This window comes from Notamacropus eugenii, chromosome 3 (assembly GCF_028372415.1).
Source record: "Notamacropus eugenii isolate mMacEug1 chromosome 3, mMacEug1.pri_v2, whole genome shotgun sequence".
In the NCBI taxonomy this organism is placed as follows: domain Eukaryota; kingdom Metazoa; phylum Chordata; class Mammalia; order Diprotodontia; family Macropodidae; genus Notamacropus; species Notamacropus eugenii.
This window is the reverse complement of record NC_092874.1, coordinates 224,820,986-224,834,424: the sequence shown is the minus strand read 5'-3', so window position 1 is coordinate 224,834,424 and position 13,439 is coordinate 224,820,986. Positions and strand designations below refer to the sequence as shown.

The 13,439-nt window shown below is 44.9% G+C and overlaps 1 protein-coding gene across 1 annotated transcript; it reads left to right on the top strand.

Moving 5' to 3' along the window:
* The first annotated feature begins 223 nt into the window (after nt 1-223).
* Nucleotides 224-12,436, top strand: LOC140531374 (keratin, type II microfibrillar, component 7C-like). Its single transcript, XM_072650338.1, has 9 exons — nt 224-726; nt 3,004-3,212; nt 4,628-4,688; nt 6,478-6,573; nt 7,450-7,614; nt 10,237-10,362; nt 10,691-10,911; nt 11,149-11,180; nt 11,839-12,436. Exons 1-9 carry the CDS (start codon nt 280-282, stop codon nt 12,021-12,023), a joined length of 1,542 nt encoding a protein of 513 aa, XP_072506439.1. The 5' UTR covers nt 224-279; the 3' UTR covers nt 12,024-12,436.
* The last annotated feature ends 1,003 nt before the right edge of the window (nt 12,437-13,439 follow it).

Sequence of the window (13,439 nt, the reverse complement as noted above, 5' to 3'; positions counted from 1 at the left end):
TTTTTTAATTTTCACTCCATTCGCCTACTTCATAAAACAGTAGGGCAGGAGAATGATGCTATTTTATAGGGGCTGATAGACAGGCTAACCCAGCTTTGATATCCGTCCTCATTTCCGGGGGTGAGGGTGGGGGGGAGTCCCCAGCAAAAGCTCACTACAAATACTTACTATACAAGGAGTGTATGATACAAGGAGTTCAAGCTCATAAATGCTTCCTCAGTCTTTTTATGCTGCCCAACCCCATCGGGCTGGGGAATATAAGAAAAGGGACGGCATCGGATGCGCACAGACACTCTGGTGCTGCCTCCACTTTTGGCCTCGTCCTCCTTCTCCAGCAGCATCATGTCCTGCCGATCTTTTCGCCTCAGCTCCAACAACAGAATCCGGACCTTCAGCTCCTGCTCAGCCTTCGTGCCTAGACTGGGTGATCGATGCTGCATCACCGCCGCTCCCTACCGTGGAGTGTCCTGCTACAGGGGACTGACTGGCTTTGGCAGCCGCAGCATCTGTTCGGGCTACAGGGCTGGCTCCTGCGGCCGGAGCTTCGGCTATCGCTCTGGGGGAGTGTGCGGGCCCAGCACCCCCTGCATCACCACCGTATCCGTCAATGAGAGCCTCCTGACCCCCCTCAACCTGGAGATCGACCCCAACGCCCAGTGTGTGAAGCATGAGGAGAAGGAGCAGATTAAGTGTCTCAACAGCAAATTCGCCGCCTTCATCGACAAGGTGAACCGGGGCCAGGCAATTTCCCTTAGGGCAGAAAGAATTTAAGATAAGTCCCCTGAGAACCTCTGCTTCATGTTCATAAAATGAGGGGTTGAACTATATCTCATTTAAGGCGCTTTAATCCAGCTTTAAATGCTCTGATCCCACGCAGTCTAGCCAAGGCCCAGAAGGCCAGGTCACAGGGCCACATATCCAGAGTCTCCTCTCCTCAATTAGGGCAAATTCCCCAGCCCTAGACCCGGAGTCACCCTCCCAGTGTTCTGTGGAGCCCCATATCCTTAGGCCAGAAAGGATAAGACGCAGATATGGAGCTAGTTTCCCAGGGGTTTTTGTAGGATCAGAGACTCAAGGGCTGATCGATTACCAAAGAGTGTAGGATTCTACTCCCAGAACTAACGAACCATTCTGAGTCGTAATCTATTCATCAGCCAAATGAAAGATCCCGACTAGCAGATCTCTATGGTCCCTTCCAAATCTAATGGCCTTCAATAAATACAAATGAAATTTTAAGGAGGCAATGGATAGATCAGCCAAGATATACAAAGGCTACCTGCAAGAGTCCTGCAAGAACATTTCAATAAGCAAATATTAGCATTGCATATTTCAGTATATGCAAATCCCATAAAGAAAGAACATTAATTTCAGGATTATCTGCATTCCAGTTCCAGTTCCAAGTGCTAGCTGTGTAACACTGGAGATATCATTTAACCACCCTAAGCTTCAGTGTCTTCCTCAGTAAATGTGGACAATAGCCTTCCTAACTTCCCCCTTCATGAAAAGTATCATGAAGATAAAATAATTAATATTAAATGACTTCAGAAAGTGTAAAGACTGTACAGATAGAAGATGACATTATTTTCAGAGGAGAAAGAACTCATGGTAGTAGAGGGAGGTAGATGTTGGGTAACAGCTCTATCTTTAGTGGGAGAACATCTACCTTGCATTCACCTGGAGAATAAAAATGAGCTTTTGGGAAGATGGAGATAAGATGCATCTCTTACTTTTGCTGAATAATAAGACTTCTCCACTAATTCCCTCATAATTTGGGAGCTTCCAGAAGTCACGCACTAAAGAGTGGGTGGAGAGTGGCTACAACAGCCTAGACAGAGAGCTAATTCAATTCAGCAAGCACTTACCCTACACCAAGATGCTGAGGATCCAAATACAAAAATGTAATAGTCTACCCCCAAGGAGCTTGCATTCTATTAAGAAGAAATGATATGTTAATAGATAAGTAAATAGAAAATATATTCAAAGTAATTTTGGAAGGTGGGGGAGAGCACTAATTGGGGGAGGCTAGTAAAAGATCCATTTAATGATTTCCTAAACTGTGCCCTGAAAGAAGCTAAGGACTCCAAGAGGTGAGAAGAAAGAGCATTCGAGGCATGGAGGACAGACAGCATGTGCAACCAAGCTACCCTCTGCAGTATTTTCACACAGAATCACAAAATCTTGCAGTGTCAAAATTGGAAGGACTGTTAGGGATCTTCTAGTCACAGAGGAAAGAGGACTTCGGACCTGCACAGGAATCCCCCTGACCCAGAGCACCTGAGAAATAGTTTATCCAGCCTTTGCCTGAAGACCTCTAGTAAGGAGAAACATCCTGTCTCCTGAGGCACACTCTCCCACATTTGCATGGTCCCAATTGCCTCCTGACAGCTTCCACCCATTGCTTCTAGTCCAATGACCTCATTTTTGAAATGATGAAACTGAGACCCAGACAGGGAAAGGGACTCATGGGACAAACAGGTGGCAGAACCCGAGCTAGAATCCAGATGAGTTCTCCTTCTACTATCCTAAAATTTCTTAAGATGCTTACAACCCCACATCTGGAAATATTTCCATGAACTAAGGATCCATGAACTTCCAATCAGATTGTCCTTAGACAATAGGCTTATCCCCATAGGATTTTCATATTAAGAAACATTGTGGTCTAATGAATAGAGAACTAGCCTCTTGGCCAGGAAGACCTGGATTCAAGTCCCTTCTCTCTACTCTCCAGGCATTTCTTTAAAGATTGAAGATGCTAAAACCCTGCATTGAAGGTAGGGGAAAGGGATTCTTACCCAGTAACAATGAAATCACAGATCAAACCTCCATTCTAAGACTGAGCGATAGAAGTGATAGAATTTCCATGAGAAGTCCTTTCATCCATGGCCCTGGGCAGACATTTGCTGCGATTTCAAGCTATCTTTTTCCATGCTTTCCAAGAGGTGCTGAGGTATCCTCCCCCTCTGAATGTCCCTTGATGATGTTTCCTCTTCCCTGGGATGGCAGGTTCGATTCCTGGAGCAGCAGAACAAGCTTCTGGAGACCAAGTGGCAATTCTACCAGAACCGGAAATGTTGCGAGAGCAATTTGGAGCCCTTGTTCAGTGGCTACATTGAGACTCTGAGGAGGGAGCTGGAGTGCGTGGAGGCCGACAGTGGGCGCCTGGCATCTGAGCTCAACCACGTGCAGGAGGTGCTGGAGGGCTACAAGAAGAAGTGAGTGTTTGGGGAAAGAATAACAGGAATGGATTTAAGTCCTATCAGGAAGGATTGGAGTCAGACAACAAGAAGAACTGCCCAGTGGTGAAAGTTGTTAGATAGACATATAGGCACAGGGGGATAGGGAAGTTTGTGGAGTGCCATTCTCTGGTGTCAAGGAATCTGGGAGGGGGTTAATCGCAGGAAGAGTTCTCACCTCTCTGGGTTCTATTAAGGGTGTTTGGTTCTGGATCCTACGTGGAGATGGGAACACTGACAGCTTGCCAGTTCAAGACCCCTTGCATTTTTGATTGATAGACAGTAAGCAAATTCTTAACTTAAGCAACATTTCCTTTCCATCATGTCATCTTCAAGCAGTGGGGCAGGAAAAAGAAAATGTTAATATCAGTGGGGAAAAGCAAGTTGCTTCACTATGTTTCTAAACCCATATGCTAAAACAAAAGAAAGGATTTTAACAAAAACATTTATTGAGAACTTACATGTGTGTATACATACATACGTACACACAGATATACATATACATGCATATATTTTCTCTCGAGAGAGAGAGAGAGAGAGAGAGACAGAGACAGAGACAGAGAGACAGAGAGACAGAGACAGAGAGAGAGAGAGAGAGAGAGAGAGAGAGAGAGAGAGAGAGAGAGAGAGAGAAGAGAGAGAGAGTGTGTGTGTCTGTGTGTGTGTCCTCCACTGTTGTAGATACTTGTGTGGAACATAAACGGATGAGACATGACCCTGCCTGCCCTCCACAGTTTTATAGTCCAGTTGGAGGAGATAAAACAAATTCTAGCTTTGTATTAGGCAAGTGTCTCCTGAGAGTAGGAAGATGCAGCCTGGCACTGCAGCTGAAAGACTTCCGGTGAGACAGACGCTAAGAATTCCTCCCACAGGAAAGGTTAGAATGAATATTCTAGCAGATGGGGAGTAATGATGACTCCTAGACTGGTTTGTTTTTTGCTTTGTTTTGTTTTCAGGAAAGAGTTCTCTTGGGGGATGGTTTGAATACTCTGGAGAGTAGAAGTGGAAGGCTGGGCAAAATGACCTCTTCAGGTTCCTTTCACAGCCCAAGAATACTTTAATTCCATGAGCTATTTCATTCCAAGACATCCTCCAAAGGCAGCCTTCTGGGAGTAAAGTTTAGGCCTCATCCAAAGTCACTTATCCTTCTTTCTTTCCTTCTTTCCTTCCTTCCTTCCTCTCTCTTCCTATCACTTCCTTTCTTTTTCTTTCTCCTTCTTTACTCCTTTCCATCCACCCTCCCTTCCTTTTTCCCTTCTTTCCTTCCTCCTTTCTGTCCTTTTTTTCTCTCTCCTCTCCCACCCTTCCTTCTTTCCTCTCTCTTTCTGCTTCTCCTCAAACCCTGAACTCTGAGGATCTCTGAAAGTGAAACTTCTCCCTCTTTTTTCCCCCAGATATGAAGAGGAGGTAGCCCTGAGGGCAACAGCAGAAAATGAATTTGTTATCCTAAAGAAGGTGAGTGCTCAGACCCAGGATATCCTAGACTAGAAATAGGAGAGGCTACAACCCTTCTGTGAAAGGTTTTGGAAGCCTAAGACCCAGAAGGAGGTTGAATGACTTTTGCCTACACCATATAGCGCACCCAGTCCTTGGCTTTCCTTTTTCCAAATGCCTTAATTCTCTCCTCCATGGTAGCCCTGCCTACCACACCACACTCCCTTTCCATGTAGCATATAGTGAGATGTGAGTTATAACCCCAGATCAGGAGTGGGGAATCTGTGACCTTGAGGCCCCATGTGGCCTTCTAGATCCTTAAGTGCGACCTTAATCCTAAAAGATTTGTTCTGTTAAATTTGGATTCAGTCAAAAAGGCACACAAGGATCTAGAGGGCCACATGGAACCAAGGCCACAGGTTCCCTGTCCCTGCCCCAGACCCTCAACTCTGTTCTTCCTATGCCTCTCAGCCATCACAGTGACACCTAATGGTACCTATACCCATTGCCCTGTCCAGTTGCTACTGTATAGCCTAAGGTGAAAGGAGCACAGATTCTGAGATGGAAGGCACCATAATAACTTGTCTAACCCTTCTCATTTTTTAGATAAAGAAACTCAGACCCATATAAAGAGAAGTGACTTGTCCAAGGTGTCATAGCCATTAAAGTAGCAAATTCAGCACTCTAACGTAGGTCTTCTAATTCTACATCTGATCTGATCTACATCTAATACCTATGAGTGTCACTGATTATCTAGGATCCAAATCATGTACATTTGGAAGAAGTCATATTTTTAAAAGTTCCTCATTGTGCAACCCAAAGAGGTTGCCTACTTGCCTGACCCTAGCCCAGGCTCTTTGTATCATCATCTTGCATCTTCAACGAAAACGTCACCAATTCTTAGAAATCCTTTCTGTCTCCAAAAGCCCTTCCCAGTGACAGGGTATCATGTGTGTGTTTGTCCTTCGTTACCAAAGAAGACCATGCCATCAGAGAAATAATGACATGACTTGCACTTGACTTTGTTTTGAGTGAGGGAGGGCTGTGCAAGTCACCAGCCTCGCTTCTCCTCCAGAGCCACCTGAATCCAGTGACCAGATATTCATCAGGATGACTGGAGATCACCCAGGATGAGGCAACTGGGGTTAAGTGACTTGCCCAAGGTCACACAGCTAGTGAGTGTCAAGTGTCAAGTGAGACTTGAACTCAGGTCCTCTTGACTCTTGCACTGGTGCTCTATCCACTGCACCACCTAGCTGCCCCAACAGGGTATCGTAAAAAAATTTGCTAAACATACTTGTCTAACCTTAGCCCAAAGTAAAAAATAGGAGAAACAACAATCATAATTTTTGTTGCTATTGGTCAGTCATTTTAGTCATGTCTGATGCTTCATAGCCTCATTTGGGGTTTCCTTGGCAAAGATACTGGACTGGTTTGCCATTTCCTTCTTTGGATCATTTTACAGATGAGGAAACTGAGGCAAATAGCTGTAAGTGATTTGCCAAGGGTCTGAGGCCAGATTTGAACTCAGGAAGATGAGTCTTCCTAATTCCAGATGTGGCAATTTATTCACTGCACCACCTAGTGGCATCACCATCATCATCATCATCATCATCCATATCTAGGTGTAATCTTATAATTGAATTGTTTTCCTCACAACATTTCTGAGATAGGTATTATATTATTATCCCCATTTTGCAGATATGAAAACTGAAATTAAGAGAGGCCAGCAGTGAAGTGACTTTTGAAGGGAAGGATAGAGAAAGAGAAGCTGCCTCCAGATCCCTAAATTTCCCTTTCTCCTCTGCAGGATGTGGATTTTGCCTATCTCCAAAAATCAGACCTGGAAGCCAATGCTGAGGCCCTAACAGAGGAGATTCAGTTCCTAAGGGCTCTGTATGAGGAGGTGAGAAGCACTGTGGTCAGGAGGAGGCTTGAGGGTGGGGTGATACAAAGGTCTTCCTATTTTCTGAGCTATGGAACCAATCGAGCAGAAGAGATGGTATCCATTTTGTGACTCAAGGGGTGGTGGGGTAGGGGAGGAATGAGGAGATACACCAAGAAGAGCTATTTCAAATGGGAACTCAAGGAGTAGAAAATTCCATGCCCTGGTGACCTGAGGTCATCCTGCTTCATCATACTCTAGGTTGCCTGTATCATTCACTATTACTATGGAGATGGTTATAAACAACAGTAGCCTGCCAAAGCTTTAGGCTCTGGCACAAATCCAGTACCCAAAAAAATATGGAAGGAGGATCTGTGGGTCAGATAGAAACTAGGCAACAGGTCTACTGTTGCCTAAAATACCCAGGCAGGGAATTTTTTTTTAATGAATTTATTTATTTTTAGCTTTCAACATTCATTTCCACAAGCTTGAAGGTTCCAAATTTTCTTTCCCTCTCTGCCCTGCCCCCCAACCCAAGATGGCATGCATTCCAATTACCTCTTCCTGCAGTCTACTCTCCCTTTTATCACTCCCCCTTATCTCCTTCTCCCTTACTTTCTTGTAGGGCAAAATAGATTTCTATACCCCTTTGCCAGACAGAATATTTTTAAAGAAATCCATAGGTCTGTTGGTCATCACCAGTAGACATAAATGAAATGAAATGTCCCTGGGTAACCTTTTCCACTCTTTGTGGGACTGTGTGCCTAGGTGGAGGGGGGGGGGGATTCTGAGAATGTAGGCCACAGAGGAACTATATTAAGGGAAAAGAAGGAAGAGTTGAGAGGCAGTTTTTAGAGAAGTGAGAATCTATACGCTTTTGGTGATTCTCCCCTGCAGGAGATCCGAGTCCTCCACACCCACATCTCAGACACTTCCGTTGTGGTGAAGATGGACAACAGCCGAGAACTCAATATGGACTGTGTCATCGCAGAGATCAAGGCTCAGTACGATGACATTGCCAGTCGCAGCCGGGCTGAGGCCGAGTCCTGGTACCGCAGCAAGGTGAATGAGCCTGACTCTCTCCCTTACCACAAATAGCTTTGAGTCACTAAACATTTATTATTGTTATTTCAATAGTCAATATTTATATAGCACTTACCATGTGCCAGGCACTGTGTTAAGCACTTATTATCTCACGACCTGGGAGGTAGGTTCCATTATTGTCCTTATTGTACAGATGAGGAAACTGAGGCAAACAGAAGTTAAGTGACTTGCCCAGGGTCATACAAAGTGTCTGAGACCAGATCTGAACTCAAGGCTTCCTGACTCAAGGCCTCATGCTCTAGCTACTATGGCGCTTAACTGTCTACTATATGCCAGGCATCATACCTAAAGCTTGGGGATACAAAAAAGAAGCCAAAGATAGTCCCTGACCTCAAGTAGTTCACAATCTAATGAAAGAGGCAACAAGCAAATAAATATGTACAAACAAGATATATATGATATTATGATAAAATTATATTATATTAAATATTTATTATATATAAAACATAAAATTACATATTATGATAAAATTATAAAAAATAAAATTATGACATATATGACATCATGATAAAAAAGAAATAAGAGGAGAAAGGCATTAGAATGAAGAGGGGTTGGGAAAGGCTTCTTGTAGGAGATTTTATTTTAGTTAAGACATAAAGGAAGGCAGTAGGCAGAGTTAGGAGGCAGAGCATGCCAGGCATCAGAGACAACCAGAGAAAACGCCTGCAACGGAGAGGTGCAATATCTTGTTCATGAAACAATCAGGAGGCCAATGTCACTGGACTGAAGAGTACATGGAAGGCAGTAAGGTGAAGGAAGACTGGAAAGGTAGGAGGGGGCTAGGTTATAAAGGGCATTATTGCCAAACAGGGATTTTATATTTGCTCCTAGAGGTAATAAGGAGCCACCGGAGTTTTTTGATTAAGGGGGTGTAACATGGTTGGAATTTCCCTTTAGGAAAATCCCTTTGGTGGCTAAATGGAGGATAGATTTGGAGTGGGGAGACACTTGAGGGAGGCAGATCCACCAGCAGGCTGTTGCAATAGTCCAAGCATGAGGTGATGAGGCTTGCACCAAAGTGGTGGCAGTGTCAGAGGAGAGAAGGGGACACATTTGAGAGATGTTGCAGAGGTGAAATTGAGAGGCCTCAGCAACAGGTTAGGTAAAGGAGTTGAGAGATAATGAGCAGTGAAGGGCAGCTCTTAAGTTGCAAGACTGAGAGACTGGGAGGACGGTGTCATCCTCTACATCACCAGGGAAGTTAATAAGTGGGAAGGAAGATTTAGGAAAGATAGTGTGTTCTGTTTTGGGCATGTTTAGTGTGAGATGCTTACTAGACATCCAGTTGTCTGAAAGGCAGTTGGAGATGCAAGACTGGAGATCAGAGAGAGATTAGCAAGGGTGTGGAACCCGTGGCCTTGAGGCCACATGTAGTCTTTTATGTCCTTGGGTGCGGCCTTTTGACTTTTGTTTACAGAACAAATCCTTATTAAGGGGATTTATTCTGTGAAGTTTGAATTCAGTCAAAGGGCTGCACTTGAGGACCTAGAGGACCCTTGAGGACCCCTACCCCTGGTTAAAGTATGATAAGTTGACTTGAGAATCATCAGCTTAGAGATAGGCTCTAAATCCATGGTTACTGAGGAGATCACCAAGTAAAGGGAGAAGAGGGAAAGGGCCCAAGACTGAGCCCTCTGGGACACTCATGGTCAAAGGGCAAGATCTAAAAGAGGATCCAGCAAAGGAGACTGAGAAGAAGCAGTCAGAGAGGTAGGACAGAGTATCCCCAAAAACTTAGAGAGAAGAGAGTATCCAGAAGGAGAGAGAGATCCACGATGTCAGAAGCTAAAGAAAGGTGTCAGAGAGTGAGAACTGAGAAACAGCCATTGGATGTCAATTAAAAGATCACTGGTCACTTTGCAAAGAGTAGTTTTGATAAAATGATGAGGTCAGGAGAGGGATTGTAAGGGGTTAAGAAGAAAATGACATGAGCTATAGCAGAGGCACCTGTTGTAGATGGATAACCTTGTCAAGTTCAGTCACAAAGGGCAGAAGGTATAAATAGGAAGATAGTGGGAATGGAGAATAAGGTGAGGGGTTTTTGAGAATGAGGAAGATGTGGGCATGTTTGTAGGCAGTAAGGAAATAGAAAGATAAAAACAAATGATAGAGTAGGGTGACAGAGGGGCCAATCTGTTAGAGGAGACAGGAAAGGCTAATCATTTGAGCAGGTAGAGGAGTTTCCTTTGGTGAAGAGTAAGGCTACTTCATTATATGAGATAGGGGTGAAAGGAGAAAATGGCAAAAGGTATATGAGATGAGGAAGTGGGGAGAGGAGGGTACTCCTGGTGAATGGTTACATCTTTTTCCATAAAGAGAAAAAGTCCTCCTCTTGGAGTGTGTGGGAAGAGGGAACCATAAGAAACTTGAGAAGAAATGAAAAGGTTTGGAAGAGCTGCTATGGAGAGTAAGAAAATGAATTGAGAGGTATAGTAGGATTGCCTAGTAGCTTATCTGGAGCTACTCCTGCCTGGGAAGTTATGGAGTCTTCTTACCCAGGGAAGAACAGAGGATAGATGAGATGGTCCTTCATGAACTTATTTGTGAGCTTTGGATACTACCCTCTCTCCCTCCTTACAGTGTGAGGAGATGAAGGCCACAGTGATCCGCCATGGGGAGAGTCTGCGCAGGACGAAGGAGGAGATCAATGAGCTGAATCGCATGATCCAGAGGCTGACCGCCGAGGTGGAGAATGCCAAGTGCCAGGTATGGACACTGACCACTCTCCAAAAAGAAAGAATTCAGTTAGACTGTAGCAAGATGAATTCTGTTTAAATACCAAGGAGAACTTCCCAACCAGGTCACCTGGTGATACACTAAGAAAAATGATAGAAGGATGCTGTGAAAACTTCTCCTGGAAAGAAGTTCTTGTCTTTCCAGTCCAGTTGATGTGCATGTGGGTGTGAGGGAGGAGAAGGGTAGAGTTTTGCACAAACATAGAAGAATAATAAGATTTGCCTCTGTTGGGGAGTCTCTGATTCTAGGACAATTTGACAACCCACTCTCTCTTCCCCTGATTCTTGTATTCCCCCAGAATTCCAAGCTGGAGGCTGCTGTGACCCAGTCTGAGCAGCAGGGTGAGGCTGCCCTCAATGATGCCCGCTGCAAGCTGGCAGGACTTGAGGAGGCTCTGCAGAAGGCCAAGCAGGACATGGCTTGTCTGTTGAAGGAGTACCAGGAGGTCATGAACTCCAAGCTGGGGCTGGACATCGAGATCGCCACCTACAAACGGCTGTTGGAAGGAGAGGAACAAAGGTGGGTACCTGGGATCAGGCCCACCCTCTCTATTCAGTGATGCTCCATTCTCCACTCTCCATCCATACTCAGAATTACCATGATCCCACTTACCTTTAGTTTGCATCTATTTGCACAAAACTCTCATTAGAGACTTTGGAAGAGAGATGATCAGCCTTTGGGGCCAGATATTTTTTTTTACAAAAAATAGATCTCACCCACTTCCCATCTAACATGTTCCATTCTCCTTTCCCCTAGGTTGTGTGAAGGTGTTGGAGCTGTGAATGTCTGTAAGTAATCCAGGTCCTGAAAGGAGTTAAGTTAGACAAGTTAGAGGAAATGGACAGATGTGAGGGACAGTATCCTGGGATGCTAACTCTAGACTTCAAGATGACCTGTAACTAGATCCTATCTTTGAACAGTCTCTGACACAGGGGGTTGCAATCCTGGCACACTTTTTAGTGCAGCTTTGGCCAAGTCATTTCACTTTCCTCAATCTGTTTTCTCCTGTGCAAGATGAGGCTGATAATATTGTAACCCTGCCCCACAGGGTTGCTAGAAGAAAGGGATTTGTGGACCTTAAAATGCTCAAAAAAGGGAGGGAGAGTATCTATATTAGAAACTCAGCTGTCACTTAGTATGTAACCTTAGGCCAGTCATGTCACAGTTTCCTCATCTGTAAAACAGGCATTATATGAGATGACCTCAAAGATCTTTTCCAGCTCTAACTCTAAAATCAAATTATCCCTCTTTGCAGTAGGAAGGTTAGACTAAAGAAAGTATATTCCTCAGCAATGCTAGTGGGACTCCTATTTCTTTCTCCTGGATCTGGACCAGTGGGAGACACTTGAGTTCCGAGGTTTTCCGTCCCCAGACTTAGGTTGTGGGGCGGGACTCAGTGATCACCCAGAGAGATAAACTGCCCTCCTCTCTCCTTTTACCCCTCAGGTGTGAGCAGCTCCCGGGGAGGGGTCGTCTGCGGAGACCTTTGTGTATCAGGTTCGCGTCCAGTGACAGGCAGCGTCTGCAGCGCCCCATGCAGCGGAAATCTAGTGGTGAGCACTGGGGGTCCGTGTGTGCCCTGCGGTCAGAGTTTCAGCCGCGGGAGCTGCCGTTCCGTGCGATTTGCCTAGATCCCCCAAGTCTCAGCTGTAAATAAACCCTTCTCCGCCCCCTGGGAATCAGAAGTATAATCACGGCTTTCGAGGACGAGAATGGGCAACCCCAGAAATCTAACCCTCGGGATTGAAGGCAGAATTATTGGGGGGCCCGAGGATGTCCACTGGGGGATCGCAGGGGGAGAGAAGAAAGGAGAGGAGTTTCCAGTTTTGCAGCTGTATCTTCTGAGCAGCTGTCTCTAGCGGGCCACCGACTTCTCTGGTCTCTTTATTTCCTGAAGGGGCGCCCTCCCCAAGCCAGGACCAGGTTCATCCCTACCCTATCCCAGATAGATACACTCGGCCGGCTGGCCCCTGCCTGTACTCTCTCTGTCTCCCTTTCCCCTGGGCTTGATTACTGAGTTCCCAATAAATTGATTTTCCTTGCACTCTGGCAAACTTGTGGTTTATTCTGAGGGAGTTACTCAATTAGAGAGACCTGCTTCAAGAGAGTACACCCATGCACCCCATGCCCTCTCCACCCTAACCCAACCAGGCACTGTGATAAATATTGAGGATACAAAGAAAGGCCAAAGCAAGTCTCCACTCTTAATTCTTATGGAGTCCACGGACTAATAGGGGAGACTATGTAAACTATGTAGAAATAAGACATATACAGGATAATTGGAAATAATCAACAGAAGGAAAGCACAAGAATTAAGGGGGATTAAGAAAGGCTTCCTGTAGAAGATGGGACTTCAGTTGAACTTGAAAAAGGCCTGGAGGTGAGAAGGGAGAGTATTCTGTGCATGGGGGACAGTCAGTAAAAATGCCCCCATTTGGAGAGATAGAGTGTATCATATGAAGAAGAAAAAAGAGGCCAATGTAAAACCCATAACATGTAGAGCCATCAACAAGCAAGTAGCAGAATAGTCCAACATCTCAAAAATTTTTGCAAGGAGGTGTCCAAGGGGATAGAACTGGCCGAGGATGGAGTCTCAATTACCTTCAAGGAGATCAATGACTTTTTCACAGTAGGTGCTGGTACCATTAAAGTTGATGTTCCTGTATGGGTGGAAATCTTAGCAATGTGCACAGGAATGCAAACCTGCTTAACGTTAAGAGTAAAGGAGGGTTTGGGCAAATTGAGAAGTTTCGCCTAAATTTCTTCTGCCATAATGGACTGAGCTATCTGAACATCAGCCTGAGATGGAACCATCCCAACATTGCCAGCAAATATATCAGGCTGGTTTATGGTTAGGATTGGGACACATTTTCTGGTCTTGCTCCCACTTTATTCAGACGTTATTTCCCATGTGGTAGATTTCCTAAAATCTTCCCCTTTTATAGAGGTTTGTTCTAAACAAGGGGAGTCTCCAGCAATGATCATTTCCTCACTTTTTGTGTCTAGCTGATCCATAGAGGTCTGAACCTCCTGCCCAATAAACTGTC